Source organism: Dromiciops gliroides, chromosome 2 (genome assembly GCF_019393635.1).
Source record: "Dromiciops gliroides isolate mDroGli1 chromosome 2, mDroGli1.pri, whole genome shotgun sequence".
Classification (NCBI taxonomy): domain Eukaryota; kingdom Metazoa; phylum Chordata; class Mammalia; order Microbiotheria; family Microbiotheriidae; genus Dromiciops; species Dromiciops gliroides.
In genome coordinates this window covers 662,701,212-662,723,153 of record NC_057862.1, presented here as the reverse complement: position 1 = coordinate 662,723,153, position 21,942 = coordinate 662,701,212, and the positions used below count along the sequence as shown (strand labels likewise).

The window sequence follows — 21,942 nt, the reverse complement described above, 5'->3', positions numbered from 1 at the left end:
CAACCCACATAAACCTGAGCTGTTTGGGGATTTTACTTAGTACTCAGATCTTCTAGAGCTAAGACAGGAGACCTAAACCTACTTGTTCAGTAGGAACTGTCATAAGGGCCAGATCCCAAAACCAAAGAAGAGGCTAGAAGTAAACTAACAAACTTTGATCACATGACAAAGAAGTCAACATCAACGTACTCACAGCAAAATTCAAACTGAAAATCTCACAAATGAGCCAAATCCACAGGGGTTATCATTTGGGTCCACTTGTTTGTTTGTTTTTTGTGAGGCAATGGGGGTTAAGTGACTTGCCCAAGGTCACACAGCTAGTAAGTATCAAGTGTCTGAGGCTGGATTTGAACTCAGGTCCTCTGAATCCAGGGCTGGTGCTCTATCCACTGCACCAACTAGCTGTCCCTTGGACCCACTTGTTTTGAAAAGGTCCTGATTCTTCTAAGGGAAGGGGCATGAGTTGCTGGGAAGTCTCCACAACAGGTAATTTTCTAGGCATGCTCACATAGACCTTTGACTAAATGGGGATAATTATGATGCTTCGATTCACTTCCCAGTGTGACCTGGTGATTACACACATATCAGTCATAATACAAATACCATCTTAAAAGCACCACCCCACATCCTCAACTTTCTCTTAACATTGCACAAACATTCAATTCCATATCCATCACCAAGAAAGAGTCTGTGATCATGAGACAAGGTAAAATAAAGCCACAACTAAGGTAAAACCTATTTACTGACTCACATATGTCTTCATTTGATGTACGGCATCTCTTCTATTGTTCCTTATTATTGTTCTTTTCCAAATGAAAGTATATTTTGCAGTCTTTGACCCATGGCATTTTTTAATTTATTTATTTATATTTTTTTTAGTGAGGCAATTGGGGTTAAGTGACTTGCCCAGGGTCACACAGCTAGTGTTAATTGTCTGAGGCCGGATTTGAACTCAGGTACTCCTGACTCCAGGGCCGGTGCTCTATCCACTGCGCCACCTAGCCGCCCCCCCATGGCATTTTTTTAATGTATTGATATATTGTTATGACACAATACTTCATAACAAATAGCCAAACAAACCTAGTTACAGAATACAGTCCTCTAAAAAAGCAATTAGTTTATCTGTTGGTAACAAAATAGAGGGCCTTGCATGGCACTAATAACGATCAATCTATTTCACCAGAGATTTGCTACCTATCCATATTCACTTTACATTATTGTTATAATTTTGGGTTTTGTGGGGATATCTTGTTTTCGTTTGGGGAGTTTTTTGTATTGTGTGTGTGCTTTTTTTGGTTTTGTTTCTGCTTTTTTCTATTACAGTAAATATCCATATGCCAGTTCAAGTCAAAGCTATTTCCCTTAGGGTCTTTAGGTTTCTAGAAGATTAAGATACATTCTAGTGTAGGCTTCAAGTCCACAAACAGATTAATGGGATTTTAAAATAGAAAATTACATAAGTAGACAGCTATTATAACTTTTTTTTAAAAAAAAGCAATCCCTACTTTGGCTCTTACTTTAAATTTCTTCCTGGGAGTCCCCTCCATTATCAACTCATGCTAGGGTCTTTTCAGGGTTAAGTCTACAGTCTCCCTTATTAACATGTTACTCACTCAACCTCTTACTTTTCTTGTCATCTATCTCCATGTTGGATTTAACCTATCTTTCCAATCCCTAGATTTTCCCCATATTTTGCTTCTATCATATACCATTTGTGCTCTTAAGGTTTTCCTACTAGAATATTTTTCTAGTCCAACCACTAAAAATCAACTAAAAGAATCTAAGAGTTGGGAAGGTTATGTGGTACAATTTGAATCTGAAGAGGAAAACCCTCTGTAAGTCAGAATGATTGTCCCTAATATAATACCTGCCTCTCCCACTGCAGGCTCCTCAGAAAATCAACACCAGGTTTGAGTCAATCTGTTTATCAGCACCCTCTCAAAAACAGCTTGCATGTCCCAAAAAGCACATTTACTTTTTCCAGACAGGTATAAGACAGAATAACTCAAAACAAAAGGTATTTAATCTAACAGCATAGCAAATAAAGTAACAAAATACTCCCCATGCACACCTGGGGCACATTTTCTCACAGGTTATCAGAAGAGAAGATGGAAAGAATATGGAGAGTACACGCATAACCTGGGAACAAATATGGACAAAGCACACATAATATGAAAGGAAATGCATCAAGAGCTGATAGAGCCATGGCACACGTGTGACTGGGGTGATGTATCTCCAGATTTCAGAACTGCTAAAATGTTCTGGTCATGTTAATGACCATGTATCACACCATCTTTGCTAGATGTCACACTTAAACTCTCCAATGTTGCCTCTAAAATGATCTCACAGTCACTGAGCTATACTCTGCTACCTTTCGGCATTAAGAGTTACGTACTCTGGGGCAGCTAGGTGGTGCAGTGGATAGAGCACCGGCCCTGGAGTCAGGAGTACCTGAGTTCAAATCCGGCCTCAGACACTTAACAGAGCATGGGGTGGACTAGCTGTGTGATCCTGGGCAAGTCACTTAACCCCAATTGCCTCACTAAAAAAAAAAAAAAGAGTTACGTACTCTTCTCTGTTCCCATCTAATATAATAAAATGCCTTTCCCTATAAAGGGCAGGCTGACACTTTTAGTGCATATTAGGACACATCACATCCATTTGAGGAATGAATAAATATCAGTAAAATGTCCCAAGCCCAGTCTTCTCTTTTGAATCCTATTGTCTGATGCTGATTTTAAGCTCATGGTACTAGTTACTATCTGACTTTGAGTTAGAACATCTTTTTTCGGATCTACTGTGAATACAGAAGTACTCAATTTACTTATTTTTAAAATTTGGTATTTTAAAAACCAGCAAAATGAAGGATTTAAAAATGCACTACCCTCTTCTCTCAGCTTCCTACACGCATAGTTTTTGTTACATTAATGTCAAAGATTTTGTGATCTAGTGCTTCAAATAGAGGGTAAAAGGCAAATCATTAAGGTAAAACATACGAATTGAATCACATTATGCATTAATTTGATGCAGGAATAGATTAAATGCAGTCTTTTTGAGTACTCCCATTATAGTATACATCCTGATCCCATATCCTCAAAATGTTTTTCTTAGATAATTACTTCTAATGCCCCACAGGTGTGTTGTAGAGGTTGGAGAATTAAGGTTCATATTATGCCTGAGACTTCCCTCAGAGTGGCATGTGAACTGGGAATCAGAACAAGAGTTAAGTGAAACACATGGGTCCCACACTCCTGCCTTATTATGCATTAACTGCTACTTTTCAGTTAGACTCAAGCTTTCCAGGCCTCCTTAGATTTTAAAATGAACTGAAATCTACCTCTTTACAATTTCTATTCTTGTTCATCTCTTTAGGTTAAAGTAGAATATATAACTCAATCTTCTATCTGAATTCATCCTGGCTTCCCCTTTGGTTCTCAGAACATCATTCTCTTTCTTTCTTTTCCTTTTTTTGAGGAGGGAGTGGGGCAATGAGGGTTAAGTGACTTGCCCAGGGTCACACAGCTACTAAGTGTTAAGTGTCTGAGGCTGCATTTGAACTCAGGTCTTCCTGAATCCAGGGCCAGTGCTTTATCCACTGTACCACCTAGCTGCCCCCACAGAACATCATTCTCAAAGAAGGCACATTAGCTTCTCAGATTCTGCCTCCCCTCACCTCCAACAGCAGCTACTCCCTTAGCCTATGCTGACAATATTCTGCCCTTACTTCAGTTACTCTGAAAGGGTTTCTCTCCAGTATGAATTCATTGATGTGCAATAATACTCTTTCTGAAGGCTTTCCCAATTTCCTTACGTTTAAATGGGTTTTTATCCAGTACAAATTATCTGAAGTTCCCCTAGCAATAGGCTAGACCTAAGCATCTCCCCATGTTGTTTATATTCAAAGGTTTCCTGTACTATGAATTTTATTATGTACAAAAACATTTGGACCATAGACTCTTCTACATTCATTACAATCCAAAAGTTGATCACTAATAAGAATTGTGATGTTCTTTTAGGTTTCCACTCCATTTGAAAGCTTTTTGACATTCATCACACTGGAAGGATTTCTCTTAAGTACTGAAAATATTTAACATTGGGTTAGATTTTGATTATTGGTGAAAGTCTTTCCATAGTACTAAAATTCAAAGATCATTTCATGAGTGTTTTTACATGAATTAAGGCTTCCCTTCTAACTGAAGGCTTACCTATACTTATAACATACATAAGGTTTCTCTCCAGTATGAACTTTCTTATATGTACAATAAGGTTTCCTCTTATGGCAAAGACTTTCTTACATTCATTGTATGAAAAGTTTTCTCTCCAGGATGAGTCATTTCTCATACTGATAGCTTCTCATTGCTATAAAATATCGATGGGAACCTAGAATTTCATAATTATATTTATAGGGTTTTTATACATGGATTTTTAAATATATTCTATATTTTCCCTTCTGCCTTAAGGTTTTGCAACATTAATTAAATTCAATGTGTTTTTCTGAGTATGAGTTATTTCATATGCATTAGTTTTTCCCATCTGATTAAAGGCTTCCCTTATGAGTTCTTGAATGTCTATTAAGTTTTCCTTTCTGGATGAAGGCTTTCCCACATTCATTGCATTGAAAGGGCCTCTCCCTAGTATGATATACTTGATGGTAAATTAGGCTTTGTTGATTGGTGAAGGCTTTTCCACATTCATTACATTCATAGGGTTTCTCTCCAGTATGAATTCTTTTATGTCTTTTAAGACTTCCATTCTGTCTGAAGGCTTTTCCACAATCACTACATTCAAAGGGTTTCTCTCCAGTATGAATTTTTTTATGTATATTCAAATTTCCCTTGAGGTTGAATGCTTTCCCACATTCATTACACACATAGGGTTTCTCTCCAGTATGAACTTTCTTATGTATGTTAAGGTTTCCTCTTGTAGCAAAGACTTTCTTACATTCATTGCACTGAAAGGTTTTCTCGCCAGTATGAGTTGTTTGATGATGAATTAGGCTTTGATGATTGGTAAAAGCTTTTCCACAATCACTACATTTATAGGGCTTCTCTCCAGTATGAATTCTCATATGTCTTTTAAGGTTTCCCATCACAATAAAGGCTTTTCCACATTGGTTACATATATAGGGTTTCTCTCCAGTGTGAATTCTCTTATGTCGATTAAGATTTGCCCTCTGCGTGAATGCTTTCTCACATTCATTACACTGAAAAATTTTCTCTCCAGGGTGAAATATTTGATGATAAGTTAGGCTTTGATAATTGGTGAATGCTTTCCCACATTCATTACATACATAGGGTTTCTCTCCAGTATGAATTCTCTTATGTGATTTAAGGCTTCCATTCCACCTGAAGGCTTTCCCACATTCATTGCATATATAAGGTTTCTCACCAGTATGAATTCTCTTATGTTTATTAAAATCTCTCCTTAGCATGAAGGCTTTTCCACATTCATTACATTCAAATGGCATCTCACCTGAATGAAATCTCTTATGATTTAGAAAGTTTCCCTTAAGGATGAAAGCTTTCCCACATTCATTACATATATGTGGTTTCTCTCCAGTATGCATTTTCTTATGTACTCTAAGGGATATAGGATACCTGAAGCCTTTCCCACATACATTACATTTCAGGTGTTTTTCTCTAGTATGACTTAATTTATGTGTCTTAAGGATTCCCCTCCGGCTAAAGCCCTTCCCACATTCATTGCATTTATAGGGTTTCTCACCAATATGAATTATTTGATGTTGTTTAAGGGATGAATGGTGTCTGAAGCCTCTCCCACAGGCACTACATTCAAAATGTTTCTCTCCAGTATGAATTAGTTTGTGTGCATTAAGGCTTCCTTTCTTGCTGAAGGATTTGTTACATTCATTACATTTATGGGGTTGCCCTTGAGGATGTGATCTATGGTAAAGAATCAAGTTTGACTGATAACTAAAGGGCTTCCTGCATTTATTATACTTCAGTTTCTTCCCAGTGGAGATTCTCTTAGGTTTAAGTGGGTCAAAGAACTGCTTCAAATTTCTTCCAAGTGTACTGTATTTAGGAAGACTTTCTCCTATATGAACTCTCTGTTGTAGATTAATAACTGATCCCAGACTGAGTTTTCTCCCAAATATATGACATTTGTGAACAGATTCATTAGTGATTGTTACCTCCGGAGACTGTGTTTCTTGGTTTTCCTTCTGCCTTTCTAACCTGACATCACAATTCCAAGTTTCTCCCAAGGTGTAATGCCAGGGCCTTTCCTTTAAGAATCTCTCTTTCAATGACTGTCCCATAAAAATATTCTGCTTTACAGATGACTCCTTGGTTTCACATATTGTCTTCTGGCTAAGAGAATCTGAAAGTAACAAAAACATGTCAATATCTATTTTCTTCTATACTGGGAATTTTAGAACTCTAATCAATGTAAAGGTACTTATGCTAAGTTCTAGACTATATATTTTTTCTTGAAAGGGAATAATGATCAATGTAGAAATAAGAGAACAATCATTACCAGGAAATTTAAGCCCAAAATAGATGAGGAAATAGTAACAGAGCAACTTGCTATCCAGGAGTTAACAGAATTAATTACAAAATACTGAAAGTATTTGTACATAGCATCAGAACTTCAATATTAGTAACACTTGGGGAAATGTCTACATGATCAGAAAGAAGAAAGAGTTTAATTTTGTAAACCAATGACTAATAAGCTTCAGATAATTTCCAGAAAAATATGAGGGAAAACCTACCAAATCAATGATTTATAATCACTTAAGGAAAAAAAATGTTGATTCCTAAATTACAGCATAAATTCAATAAGAAAAGATTATGCAAACCAACCACACTTCCTTTATTTATAAGATGCATGGGCCACTGGATGAGGTGTTGCTATAGGCATCAAGACACCTAGATTTTGGCAACCCAGTTAGAAGAGACTCTCAAAATGTCTTTGATAATAAGATAAAACAGGTGTAGCTTAGAGAGTACAACTCAGTACATTTGTAGCTGACCAAATTACCTCCCCAAAAACACTTGAATATGGAGCTCTTGTGAACCCACAGTACATTCTCTGGTTTTATGTCTTAGAAATGTGGATCTAGCTCTGCCATAGTTACCATTTTTGATGAAACCTAAATGGTACTCTTACCAAAATTGCTGTTGACACAAAGAAAGGAAACCTAACTTGATAATTAGAAAGCCATATTGGGAGTCCCTCCTCTTGACACACACTGTCAGGGAAAGGTATTTAACCCCCTCGGCCCATAAGCAGCAGAGAATGGGCCAACCTACTTTGGTAAAGGTAAGTTTCTTTACCTTATCTCTATCCAATGTTTTTAGCCAAAAAGCTAATGAAATCATAGTGAGCACTCTTACCCATACTTTTTTTTTTCTTACCCATACTGTTGATGACACAAGAATATGTGACAAACCTAATGAATAAGTCAAGATAAAAAACCTCAGAAGGATAGAAAAATGAGACAGCATAAACAATGTGTAATTTAATAAAGATAAATGTGAATTCCTATACTCAGGAGAGCAACTATAGAAGTATAGGATGGTAAAGATGTGGTTGAGCAGCTGGTCATCTTCAAAAGGCCTGGAAATTTTAGTTGACCCCAAGCTGAATATGGACCAGCAGTGAGCACTGATTCAAGTTATCCTCAAGCTATTCTTATGTATAAGAAGAGCGATGGACTAGACAGTAGAAAAGGAAGGTACCATGATTGGTCTAATATCTAGATGTTAACTCGTTAAGAGTTCCCTAAAGGAGTGCCTGAATTAGCTCTGAATTTTTTTTTTTTTTTTTGGTGAGGCAATTGGGGTTAAGTGACTTGCCCAGGGTCACACAGCTAGTAAGTGTTAATTGTCTGAGGCCAGATTTGAACTCAGGTACTCCTGACTCCAGGGCCGGTGCTCTATCCACTGCGCCATCTAGCTGCCTCAATTAGCTCTGAATTTAACATTCAGCAATTTGAAACCAGCACGATTATATCCACAACAATTCTGCTTTGTATGCTGGGATTACATCACACTCTGAAAAATGGCAAGAATACTAGAAGCAGTCAATCTGTTATCCAATTCAGATCATCGCTCTACCATCAACCCTCACGAGCTTTTCCTTTTCGGTGGTCCATTCACTCTGTCTTCACCACTATCTCTCATTCTCATGGCTATCATCTACTGACTCCCAGGCCATCCCTCTAACTTTTTCCAGACTTCAGTCCCTGCCTCAATATTCCTCATTAACCCATCTTTGGCTATACCCATCTTTTCCCCCTATGCCAACACACTTCCAAAATGGTAGCCCAACTGCCATCTAGTAAAACCTGCACAAGATTGAGGGTTCCATAGGCATCATCCCTGAGAAGTGCCATTAAGGGTTGGTTATAGTTGAAATGTTGCAGAGTGGAACAAGATTAAAATTTGAGAAAATAACCTTGGAAGATAGAGTAGCAAAAGGAAAACACTGGATATAGAAAAAGGACAAGAAAGCAAGCCTCAGTTTGAGTCCTAGTTACTACAGTTACTAGACAATTATGGACAGCAAAAACCTCCCTGAGTTTCAGCTGCTTTAACTATAAAATGCAAATAATAATACATATATGACTCATCTTACAGGTCAGAGAAGTACATGGTAAGACAGAAAATGATCTACATACATAAACTATTGATACTATCACAAAATCAAAGGGAGAACTTAAAGATCATTTTCCATCAAGCCATGAGACAAAAGCTGGATTGTAGCATTTCAGTAAGGGAAGAAGACAGGGATAGAGGTGGAGGAATTTGGGGAGGGGATGAAAAGTATATAAGATACAAACAATCATGCTGTAGCCATGGCCATCCGCTACCCCATGGCCACAGGCCTCAACAAGGGCCACAGAATTACCCAAAATGTTTCAAAGCCGTGACACTGACGCTGCCAGGGGCACCTGACCAAACACACCAAATTTGTGAGAGACATGATCTGGGAGGTGTGTGGGTTTGCCCCTTATGAGAGACGGACCATGGAATTGTTAAAGGTCTGCAAGGATAAGCGAGCCCTAAAGTTCATCATAAAAAGGGTGGGGGGAGGGGGCAGCTAGATGGCGAAGTGGTTAAAGCGCTGGCCCTGGATTCAGGAATACCTGAGTTCAAATCCAGCCTCAGACACTTAACACTTACTAGCTGTGTGACCCTGGGCAAGTCACTTAACCCCCATTGCCCCACAAAAAAAAAAAAAAAATTTAAAAAAAAAAAAAAGGGTGGGAACTCACATCCGAGCCAAGAGGATGAGAGAGGAGCTCAGTAATGTCCTGGCAGCCATGAGGAAGACCACTGCCAAGAAGGACTGAACTGGACCCTGCCTACCTTTCCCCAATTACTCAATAAAGATTTTACAAAAAAAGAGTATATGAGAAAATGAAATTATATGACCACTCGTGGGTCCAGACATGCAGCTATGGACTGGCCAGCTTCTAGCAGAGGGAAAGATGAAAGATGAGCAGAGGGAGGGAGAGAGAGACTGGAGGGAAGGTGGGAGAGAAGAGAAGAAGAGGGAAGAGAGGAGGTAGAGAGGGAGAATGGAAGATTGCCGATGATATTTTAGGTGGTGGTGATGGGGTCTCACAAAGAAAGGAAAGACTAAAAATCCAAGGCATAGGGACAAACAATAAGCTCAATGAAAGGATTTTGTTTTAGATTCAAGTTAGATTCATACTTATGTGTTTGTGTATACACAGACACATATATGTATACACACATATTTGTATACACACACATGAATATATGTATATACATACATATCTGCACAGGTACATTAAAACATTTCTGAAAGCAAAAAGTTTTGAAAAAAAGATTAAAAAAGAAAAAATAAACATAGGAGGAGGAAGAAAATTATGGGATCCAGAGTACGAGTAGAAGGGTTAGTATCAGAAAATTTTAATCCCTTCTCAGAGACTATAGGGGAATGAATGGAGGGAGGTGAGCAAAGGGATTTTTTTTTTACAAGTGAAAGATGAGTTCAAGGGAGAGAAGAACTCAAGTGAAATAGAAATAGCGCTTCTGCAAACACCTAGGATCCCTGAAGGACAGCTCCCTGTCCCACACCTACAATGACCATTTGACTGGTGCTTACAGTGTTTCCCATGTATTCATTCCTCACTCAATCACTCACCTAGGAAAGTGCTCATTAGGACTCCTCCCTCTGCCATCCCTGGTGCTCCTATTCTTTCCATCTGGGAAATCACATCTGGCATGGAAACAGGAAGGCCTCCTTCTGGGGAAATAAAGGGAGAGAACCCAGAATTCAATCTTACCCCCTTTCTCATGAGGGAATGAAGGCTGGCATGCCAGCAAGACCCAGATGGGAGTACAAAGAACCCCTGAAGTAGCCTCCATAGTGTGTTCCCAGGAAGCATGGGGAGTGGGTCACCAGCTCAAAGGAAATGACTTTATCCTAACACATTCTCTGCTAGGAGAATGCAAACCTTTCAAGTCTTCCAAGTATCTATGCTAGGTCTTTGGGGGAAACTCACTGAATGGAATGAACAGTCAGTAATAGAGGTACACAGCCTTAGGGAGAGCACAATAAAACTACTGATTTCCCATCATACAACACACACACCTTTCACTTAAGTAGAGAGAGCAACACCAGTGACCCTGGGTACCAAACAGCTCTGAAATCACTCTCCATCACATGAATTCAGGACATTATCCCTTCATGAGAAGGGAAGCACTTCAGGCATCAGTCAGCCAAAAGGAAATGAAAAGACAAGCCAGGAGAAGCTGATAATGTGTCGGGGGCTGGGGGAGGGGGGGAGAGCCATCCTTACCAAGGGAGACAAAATTCTCAAAGTTCTCCATCATCACATCCCAGTACATGTCCTTCTGAGAAGGTTCCAAGAGCCCCCATTCTTCCCAGGTGAAGTCCACAGCCACATCTTGGAAGGTTAGTGGTATCTGAAATAGCAAACAAGACACCTACTCACTCAGGGCCCAGCCCTCATGGGGAATATGAGAAAGACATAAAGTTGGCAGAATGCAAGGGCACTGCTTTTCAAAGCATCAAGCAGACTTTAATATTTTTGGAGAAATTACTTATTGGCTATATCACTTTATACTAGACTCAATATTACAGAAAAGTACAGAAGAGTTCAAAAAGGATTTTAAAAATCAATTGAGAGAGGTAGAAGAAAAAATGGGGAGAGAAATGAAAGCAACACAAGAAAATTATGAAAAAATAATCAGCAGCTTGGAAAAGGAAGCATAAAGATTGACTGAAGAAAACAGTTCCTTAAAAAATTCATTTGGACAAATGGAAAAGGAGGTACATAATCTCACTGAAGAAAACAATGCCTTAAAAATTTGAATTGGACAGTTGGAAGCTAATGACTCCATGAGACACCAGGAATCAGTCAAACGGAATCAAAAGAATGAAAAAAAAAAACAGAAGAAAATGTGAAATACCTCATTGGAAAGACAACTGACATGGAAAATAAATCCAGGACAGACAATTTGAGAACTATTGGACTGCCTGAAAGTCATGATCAGAAAAAGAGTCTAGACACCATATTCCAGGAAATTATTAAAAACTGCCCTGATATTATAGAATCAGAGGATAAATTCATAATTGAAAGAATCCACTGATCACCTCCTGAAAGAGACCCCAAAAGGAAAACTCCAAGGAATATTGTAGTCAGATTCCAGAATTGTCAGGTGAAGGAGAAAATATTCCAAGAAGCCAGAAAGAAGCACTTTAAATATCATGGAGCCACAGTTAGGATTGCACAGGACCTGGCAGCTTCAACATTAAAGGATAGCAAAGCTTGGAATACAATATTCAGGAAGGCAAAGGAACTTGGATTGCAGCTAAGAATCTATTATCCAGCAAAACTGACCATTCTCTTTCAGGGGAAAAGATGGACATTCAATGAAATTGGGGACTTTCAAGGTTTCCTGATGAAAAGACCAGCCCTGAAGAGAAAATTTGATCTTAACATACAAGACTCAAGAGAAGTCTGAAAAGAGTCTACTGCATAATCTATATTAACGGACCAGAGGACATGGAATATGATATTTCAGAGGGCAAAGGAACTGGGACTACAGCCAAGGATCACCTACCCAACAAAACTGAGTATAATCTTTCAAGGAGGGGAAATGGGACTTCAATAAAAAAAAGAGGACTTTCAGGCATTTGTGATAAAAAGACCTGAACTGAATAGAAAATGTGACTTTCAAATACAAGACCCTAGAGAAGCATAAAAAGGTAAATAGGAAAAAGAAATCATCAGGGATATTGAAAGATTAAACTGTTTACATTCTTACATGGGAACAACTCATAAGAACTTTCTCAGTATTAGGGCAGCTGAAAGGAATACACTTAGACAGAGGACACAGGTCTGAACTGAATATGAAGGGATGATATCTGTAAAGCATTTATTTTTTGTTTATCCTTGCTCTTTATGGGGCAAACAGGGTGGGGTGTTTTATATCTGGGGCCCAGATTTGAGCTTGGGGCCTCCTGAGTCCAGGGCTGGTGCTTTGTCCATGTGCCACCTGGCTAACCCAGGATGACATCTTTAAAATAGGGTTGAGGGGTAGAAGGAATGCACTGGAGGAAGGAGAAGGGGAGAGGTAGCTCACATGAAGGAAACAAGAAAAAAGCTTATGGACGGGAGGGGAAGAGGGGGAAGGAGTGGAGGAGTGAGTGAACCTTACTATCATCAGAATTGGCTCAAAGAGGGAATAACATACATACTCAAGTTGGTATAGTAATTTATTTTTGCCCTCAGGGAAAGTGGGAGGGGAAGGAAATAAGGGGTGGGGGGAGAAGAGGGGAAGAAGGGAAGGGCAGATTGGGAGAGGGAGCAGTAAAAAGCAAAATACTTTCAAGGAAGGTGAAGATGTTCTGCATAACTGCACATGTATGACTTAGATTGAATTGCTTGATTTCATAGGGAGGGTTGAGGAGGAAGGGAGGAAGAAAAATTTAGAACACAGAATTAGCTCAAAGATCTTAATCTCATCAGAGTGGCCTCAAGGAGGGAATAACATTCACAGCCAATTGGGAGGAGTAATCTAACCCTAGGGGAAGAGGGTAAGGAGGAAAGGGTGAAAGAAGGGTGAGCAGAACAGGGGAGGGGGCAGTCAGAAGCAAAACACTTTTGAGGAGGAATAGGGTAAAAGAAGATAGAAAATAGAGTAAATATCATGGGAAGGAAATAGGATGGAGGGAAATAGTTATGATGATTGACTATAATGGCAAAATGTATGGTACCTACTTTGCTAGGCTATTGTGAAGAAAATTCTTTGTCAAGTTTAAGGTACTATATAAAAGTTATGATGAACAGGATGTTATCAGAAAAACCTGGAAAAACCTACATGAACTGAAGCAGAGTGAAATGTACTGTATACGAAATAACAGCAATAGTGAAAGATGATCTGCTGGGAAGCATGCGGTTATTTTTAGCAAGGTAATAATCCAATAAAACTCTGAAGGACTTATGAAAAATTGCAATCCATCTACAGAGAAAGAACTGATGGTATCTGAAAACAGATTGAAGCACATTTTTTTTTGACAATTCCTTAATCTGAAGTTTTGTCTTTATCTGTTTTCTCCCACAACCTAGCTAATGTGGGGATGTTTTCCATGACTACTCATGTATAACTTATATTGAATTGTTTGAGTTCTTGGGGGTAAAGGGTAGGAAGGGAGGGAGGAAGAGAAGTTGAAACACAAAGGTTTTTTTGTTTTGTTTTGTTTATATTTGTTTTTTTGTGGGGCAATGGGGGTTAAGTGACTTGTCCAGGGTCACACAAATAGTAAGTGTCAAGTGTTTGAGGTTGGATTTGAACTCAGGTCCTCCTGAATCCAGGGCCGGTGCTTTATCCACTGCGCCACCTGGATTTCCCCCAGAACACAACGTTTTAAAAAATTGATGTCAAAATTTGTTTTTACATGTATTTTGGAAAATAAAATTCTAAACAAACCAACAAAAAATTCTATTGCATACCAGGCGCTGTGCTAAGCACTGGGGAGAGATGCATAGAAAGTCAAGACAGGGGCAGCTAGGTGGTGCAGTGGATAGAGCACTGGCCCTGGATTCAAAGACCTGAGTTCAAATCCAGTCTCAGACACTTAACACTTACTAGCTGTGTGACCCTGGGTAAATCACTTAACCCCAATTGCCTTACCAAAAAAAAAAAAAAAGAAAGGAAGGAAGGAAGGAAGGAAGGAAGGAAGAAAGAAAGAAAGAAAGAAAGAAAGAAAGAAAGAAAGAAAGAAAGAAAGAAAGAAAGAAAGAAAGAAAGAAAGAAAGAAAGAAAGAAAGAAAGAAAGAAAGAAAGAAAGAAAGAAAAAGAAAGTCAAGACAGACTCCCTGTTGTCATAGAGCTCAAAGTCTAATGGGGGAGACAATCTGCAAACAATTATGTATGAACAAACTCTATACAGGATAAATTAGAGAGAATCAAAACAAAGAAGGAACCAGATTTAAGGGGATTAGGAAAGGCTTCCTGCAGATGGTGACATTTTAACAGAGACTTGAAGGAATCCAGAGGATATAGGAGGTGGAGATGAGAAGGGAGAGGATTGCAAACATAGATGGAGCGTCTTATACAAGAAACAGCAAGGAAGCCTGAGTCACAGGATCCTAAAATACATGTTGGGGTTTTGAGGGGTAAAAAGACTAGAAAGGTAGGGGGAAGGCTAGGCTATGCAGGGCCCTGGATACCAAGCAAGACTGCATATTTGATCCTTGTGAATGAGATTTCTCCTCCCCTTAGTTATAAGAGATTTAAAGGGATTTAATTATGATCATAATCAACCTATTAACTAAAAATTTGTGATTTATTATATTTAGATATTTTATTGTATTAATAAATTAAGTCTCTATCTCACTTAACAATGTCAATATTTTCCAATATTAAGCGATAAGTAATATCAGATGGTATTATAGTCAAGTCAGCAATAGGATATTATAGTCAGCAATATGACGTCTTAGAAATCACGAGTGATATGCTTGACTGAAAGGTCATGCATTAAAGTTATGTTCAACAAAGGGGTCAGGCATCAGAGTTATGACCCTATTGCTGCAAGAAGACTGATAAGATTATTGGAAAATGATGATGACTTTGTCACGCAGGGACTGGTACCCTCTCTTAATAAACCTATATTTAAAAGGCTTGGAGACTTTGTTTTATCTTTCTTCGTCGGACTTAGAAATTTTTGTGACATCCTTGAGGTGATAGGGAATCACTGCAGTTTACTGAGGAGGGTGATAGTCAGACCTGAGCTTTAGGAAGATCACTTAGATGAATATAGGATGACCTGTGGCAGGTATACCAGCCAGCAGCCTACTGCAATAGTTTGGATATAATGAGCGCCTGTCTGCACCAGGGTTCTTCTGGAATTATACATTATGGGAGAATCAAATGAAAGGAATATATGGAGCTTGGTATCAAGACAAAATTCATCAAGATGACTTCTTTTTGAAAACTGTTTCGGGTGACTGTCTTGCAGCTCTGTAAGACCATCTGACAACATGAACTAGGTTTTAGGCTTCATCACCTCAAAGAACCTAAGTCAGTATTGGCTCCATAATAGGTTGAACAAATGAATGAATATTCAAAGGAGAGATCAGGTCTTAGCACAGGGCCCTTTCCTCTTAACCTGTGACAGCAGCCAAAACTGACAAAAACTGAAGTCCAGAACCCTAGAGACGACTTGGTTAAAGACAGTAGAAAACAAGGGAAATAGGAGGTTCTATACTTTGAGAAAAAGGATGGCATTTGGGGAGAGAGGGGGGGAGGGGGGGAGAAGGAGAGAGAGAGAGAGAGAGAGAGAGAGAGAGAGAGAGAGAGAGAGAGAGAGAGAGAGAGAGAGAGAAAATGAATCTGAACTCACCTGGGATCTGGCTGTTAGGAGCACAGAAGTCATTCCCTTCTCCTCCTTAATTCTTTCTTGGAGTGGAGCAGAGCACTGAGAAGCCAGAACTGAAGGAGGAGAAAGAAGTGAGGAGGGAAATCAATCCCGCCTGTCAGTCCCAAACCAGCTGGGTGCTGCCAAAAGTAGCAAATAAAATGAGCTGAAAACTCACCCCAAAGGCCCGCCTTCAAACTGCTGGTCTGAGTGGCTCTCATTCACCAGGCTACTCAAAGTCATTGGAAAGGTGGGTTTCTGGAGTCATTCTAAGGGAACTCCAAAACACTGTAAACAACATGAGAGGTGCCAAAGAACTGAGCAAGGGCAAAGCTTATCCCAGCTTTCAAAAAAGCAAAGAAAGAAGACTCTATAAACTACAGGCCAGTGAACTTTGATTCCTGGCAAAATTCTTTAATTCTTTAATAATATTACAAACTATTGATGACTGTCATTCTGCTAATTATTAAAAGCCATCAATTTAATGACTTAAAAACTAATGATGACTAATTATCATCCTGCTAATTATTCAAAACGATTAATTTAATTACTATTAAAAACTACTAGCAGACATCTAGAAGGGGGAGCAGGGAGCCTGGAGGGGAAGCAGGGCCTGGTCAAGAATGGGTTACCTCAGCCTAATCTCATTTCTTTGGAGAGAATGAGGAGGACTAGCCTGGGAGATCCTGCTAGAGGCAGAGCATCCCCTCTGCTGCGTCATTACACCTAGAGCCTCTGACCATGTTGCTCACCTGGACACTCATTCCTCTCTGTCTTGGTATTCCTCCTGCCTGTCTACCGTCTCCTGGATCCTCACCTAGGCAATGCCCACTGACCCTGGGTGACCCCAAGGTTCTGTCCTGTGCCCTCTGCATCTCCCTCTACATGATCTGGCTGGGTGACCCCATTAACTCCCAGGGGTGTAATGAACATGTCTAAGCAGATGCTTCCTGGCTCTGTAGATGCAGCCCCAGCCTCTCTCCTGAACTGCAGTCCCACATCATCCACGGCCTCTTGAATACCTCAGATGTCTTGGAGGCTCATCCAACTCAGCCTGTCCAACACAGAACTCATCCTCTCTCCCCATCCTCCCTGTCACTCATTCTTGGCTCCTCCCCCTCCCCCATCTCTCCTCCGTTGTGAAATCTAATCATTTCTCTTCCCATCTCATCCCTGCAGCCTGGCCTCTGCTCTCCCTGCCTCCAGACCTTCTGAGATGACCTTTCACATCTTCTACAGCCTAGCTTCTTAAACTGCAGGTCGCAATCCCATGTGGGGTCGAATAACTGAATGTGGGGGTCGCGAAAAATTTGGCAACGTAAAAGGCTATGTATCCCTACTATATATGCCTATGTATTCGGGGTCGCATAAAAATTTCTCCAGCGAAAAGGGGTCGCGACTGGGAAAAGTTTAAGAAGCCCTGCTCTACAGGCACCTGCTGCACTAGTCTCCACCACTTTGTCAAGTTTAGACAACCAGCAAAGCAACAGAGACCCCCCTCCTCTGTGCCAATGAAATGTATGAATGAAACAAACAATGAAAATGTCAGACTCGGCCGAGCCCCTCTGCTGTGCGCAGGTTCCTGGCTATTTACACGCTGGCCCACCTCTCTCAGCAAGGAGACTCCTGTCTAGGATCCCAGGCCCCCGACCCTGAGCTGTGCACACAGAAGAAGCTTAATCAATGCTGGCTGACTGACTGATCCGTCCTGGTCTGCCCCCCAGGGCTCGGTCCTCCTTTTGGAGGCTCCCTTGTCACCTCTGCAAGAGGACCCGTCAGCTCCTCTCCAGGGATAATCCCCCACCCCCCATCCTTTCGGGTGCTGGGTCTTGGGTTCGAATCCCGGCCCCCTCTTCCCCTTCTCCACTTCCGCTCCTGCACACACTCACTTTCACACTCACACACACACACACACACACACACACACACACACTCACTCACTCACTTTCATGCACTCATACTCACTTTCACACCAGCGCCTACAGAATCTCAGTTTCATACCTGGGTGCAGACACTTACACACTTTCACACGCTCGAGAACACACACTCAAATACTTCGGCACGCGCCTGCGTGCCAACACTAATCCACTCCAATCCCTAGCCCCCACTCACGCTCTGGCAACGAAGGTCCCCCCAGATAAGTCCTCAAGGCTCCGAACCCGGCCGGTTCTGAACCCGAGCTACGCATGCGCAGATTCAAACTAGAACTACAATTCCCAGTATACCTAGCGACCCAAGCCTGCGATCCAGGTCCCGCCTCTAGAAGGATTCTGGGAAATAGCCTCGGGATGGATGCAAGAGTTTGGCGGCGGAGGGCGGATGTGTGGGGCGATAAGCGGGAGTCTGGACCAGAGGTCGCAGATGGATTCTTGATACCGAGATACTGGTAGAATGGTGGTGGTGGCCTTGGAGGGGATAGGGGACTTTGGAAGAGGGCAGGGCTTAAGAGACAGAGAGAAGAGACAAGACGGAGAGAAGGAATCCTGATGCTCTTTGTCTAGGGCTATGTCATTACAAGATAAATTCACGTAAATATGCACGTGAAAGAACGTGTGCAAATATGCAAAGTATATACTGTATATAACATATATATATATATATATTAGTACCTTAGTTCCAAAAGCTGTCCGTCTTGTCTGTTTTTCTTTGAGGTTCTGTAATCTTTACATTTAAAAATATTTAATTGACACCTTTTTTTTCTGCATTGAAACTAGCTCTTCCCTCCTTATACAATTCTCTCCAACTTTCATAACTATTAAAAAAATTCTCCTTGAACAAGTTGTCATGGTTACACAAAAGAGATTCATATATATGTCATGTCTGAAAATGCAAGGTTCATCATGAGTTTTCTGGAGTTGGCCTTGATCAGTATACTCCCTGATCAGTTCTTAAGTCTTTTTTTTTGGGGGGGGGGCAATGAGAGTTAAGTGACTTGCACAGGGTCACACAGCTAGGGTGGGTACTTTATCCACTTTGCCACCTAGGTGCTCCCAAGTTTTGTTTTTTTGTTTTTTGTTTTTTAATAATAAACATTTTTTTATGCTTTAATGATTGGAATGACACCACCTGCTGAAGAGGTACTGTAGGAAAGCTCCACCATGAGGAGAAGGTGTCTGAGGGCAAGTGGTCAGGTCCTTGGTGTCAGGAAGTGACATTTGCTAGTGTGTACTGTCTATCAAAACTACCAGCCAATCAACTTGAGGAGCCTCCCATTTCTGGGAGGAGAACATGAAATAGGAAGAGGATGCTGGCAAAGGGGTTTCTTTCTCCTCTTTTGCTTCCTGACCTCGCCATGGTGGGTCTGACGATAGGGTCTCTTAGAAATAGTTAGATTACTACCTTTCTCTCTGATTCTAATGCTCTTTTGCTCTTTAATAAATACTTAAACACTTAAATATTCTTGCTGAAGCTTATAATTTATTGGCAATCACTCATTAGATTTTAGATAGTATAGCTAGAATTTTATCCCCTTACAATACTTAAGTCTTTCAAAGCAGCTTTTCTTTGTCATGTTTCAGCCATTGTATAAATTTGTTCTGGTTTTGCTCACTTTGTTCCCCAAAAGGGCTTACAGGTTTTCCCAGGTTCCTCAGAATCCATCCATTTCCTAATTTCTTGTGGAATGTTAATATTTTATTGAGGCATACCTACAGTCCCAGCTACCCAGACTGAAACTAACAGACCCCTAGAGCTAGGGAGTTCTGAGCTGTAAGGTAAGCGCTAAATCTGTTACCAATCTGGTGGACCCCACCCCATCCCCACAGGAAGCCACCAAGTTGACTAAGGAAGGCTGAACCTGACCAGGTCAGAAAACAGTAGATCAAAGCTTCCCTGGCCTCTGTACTTCAAGCCTGGATGAGATAGAGAAACAATATATATATTTTTAAATTTACATTTATATACTGTAATTTGTTCAGTCATTTCCCAATTAATGGGCATCCCCTTAGGTTCTAAACAAAAAAGCCCACTGAATATTTTTGTCCCCATAGATCCATTCCCTCTTTTCTGTCTTTGAAGTATATGCCTAGTAGTGTTGTTGTTTTTTTGTCCATTTCAAAGATGTAAGTGAAGCAGAGTTGCATGAAGTCTACAGGCTCATTCTTCCAAAGTCACATCCAAGTCCAGTGTCAGGACAAGTCAGGATGACTGGCAATGACTCAGGATGTATCGGATGACCTTGGCATCTTTGATGTCTGACCAAGCTCTAAGCACTCCACAGTACCCACTTCAGCCACTTTCATGGCCATTGGAACAAATTGTTCTCATCTATCCATTCCACCAGGGGAAGTCTTCACATGCTTAGGGTAGACCTCCCCCAAGTCACTGACAGGTATGAGGCCTTTCGCTTACTATCAACCTGGTTTAGCCCTTCTGCTGAGATGGTTTTACTGAGATGTGGCCACTACCTACTGTACTACAGCTTTTTGGAGCCACAGGTGAGAGTTGGGTGAGAGGAGGTGGATAAGCCCTAAAAAGGGGGGGGGGAGCCTTCACAGCTGAGGTGCTAGTCCTTCCTGAACACCTCATACTAGTAGTGGTGATGATGTGGGATAGAATTTAGGGGTCAAATTGATTGTGAGTCATCCCAAAAGAATTATAAGACTCAGTGACTCCGTTTCCCAAGTTTTATTGTAATACTGTGGGTGACCACAGGGAGAGAACCAGAATAGTGGAAAGGTATCTCTCGAATAAGGAAAGGAAAGAAAGTTATATTTATAGTATGGATAAATTGATTATCAGTCTCATTATAATAATTAATCTCCACCTTGGGCAGGTACAGGGGAGGGCTTATCCTAATTTGGAGTTCCTGGGGTCCTAAGCCAATCCCCGAGGCAGGTACCTTTTTCAGTGGAGGTGTGTTTTGGGGGGTTACATATCATAAGGTGAATCTGGGGACAAATTTGGCCTTTTCTGCACAGGTCTCTTTCTGATTCCCATCCTTAGTTTCAAAACATCTTCATTTATCATTTATTCCTAGTTTGAGTTTCTATAGCCTGTCGATTTTGTCTTTGTGATAGTCTTAGGCCTTCATGGCCTTGCTCCCTCTGTTCCTGTTATGGGTACTGATTACTGTGGGTAAGAGAACTTAGCATTCTGACTTGTAAGTTTTCCCTTAACTGGGGTCTGAATCCCTTTTAGAGCTCATATCTGAATTAGAGCTTGGGCCTTAGGTTTTTCTGTTAACCCCTTTTTGCCTCCTACATCAGTAACTCTGGATCAAAGGGCATAACAGAATTAATGACTTTTGGGGTACAAATCCAAACTGCTTTCCAGAATAACACCTAGACAGATTTGCAATTCAACCAAATGTGTTTAATAGTTTCCTAGCTCATTTTTTTCTTACATTAATTCTAAATCTTCATCTCTCTTTCTACCCAGTTTAATGAGAATGTTGTGTACATGAAGAATGGTATGAGGTCAGACTGAAAGGCAAAAATGGGCCAGTTTACCAAGTCTCTACAATGCCAGTACAATTAGTTTAAATTTCACTTAATGGGCAATGCTGGAGAACTGGAGCTTTTTGAGTAAAAGAGTGATGTGATTAGAAAGTGGTATTGGGATGATTACTGGGCATCAGACAGTAATTCCTGTCCTCATAATCTTTCAAAAATCAGCCACAGTGGCTCTGAAATCACATTCACCACTGTACTTTGATCCCTGGTGTCTAAACCTAACAAGAAAAGCGTAGCCCTGGATACCTCTCATTTCTTTGAGGTCGGAACGCCCCATTAGCTTTGGTTCTGTTCCTTCCATTCCAAAACTTAGTTTCTTCCTATGCAGAGAAAAATATCAAGGAGGGCCTGGGCATGCATCTCTGCCTTCTGCTCTTTTCAATACAACTTAATGATCCCAGCCTTTTTTTCCCCCTTATCGATCTTCTGAGCTCTCAGCTCATTCTCAGCACTCCCTTCTCAGGACCAGTGTGGTGCCGGTCCTACAAACACTGAGCACCACGGTGATCACCAGGCAGGGTCTCACTGACCCAACAAGAGGCCCTAGAACTGACGATCAGACCGTCCCAAAGAAGCTTCAGCCCCTCCTCTGTCCACTCGCCAT

At 40.6% G+C, this 21,942-nt stretch overlaps 1 protein-coding gene and 1 pseudogene across 1 annotated transcript; one reads left to right on the top strand and one right to left on the bottom strand.

Moving 5' to 3' along the window:
* Positions 1-926: 926 nt before the first annotated feature.
* Positions 927-18,059, bottom strand: LOC122741064 (zinc finger protein 93-like). The gene is made up of 6 exons (XM_043984129.1): positions 17,998-18,059; positions 16,064-16,173; positions 15,871-15,959; positions 10,799-10,925; positions 10,141-10,242; positions 927-6,342 (listed from the first exon to the last, which is right to left on the bottom strand). The coding sequence occupies exons 2-6, from the start codon at positions 16,104-16,106 to the stop codon at positions 4,538-4,540; spliced, it is 2,166 nt and encodes a 721-aa protein (XP_043840064.1). The 5' UTR covers positions 16,107-16,173; positions 17,998-18,059; the 3' UTR covers positions 927-4,537.
* On the top strand, positions 8,822-9,319 carry LOC122741081 (annotated as a pseudogene).
* Positions 18,060-21,942: the final 3,883 nt, after the last annotated feature.

Bases quoted from the DNA above. Each gene is read 5' to 3' on its own strand.
- LOC122741064 (XM_043984129.1), bottom strand. From the start codon at position 16,106: ATGAGAGCCACTCAGACCAGCAGTTTGAAGGCGGGCCTTTGGG. The intron at 15,960-16,063 runs GTGAGTTTTCAG...CTCCTCCTTCAG, and splicing joins TTTGAAGGCGGGCCTTTGGG to TTCTGGCTTCTCAGTGCTCT. The intron at 10,926-15,870 runs GTGAGTTCAGAT...TTGCTATTTCAG, and splicing joins TCCTAACAGCCAGATCCCAG to ATACCACTAACCTTCCAAGA.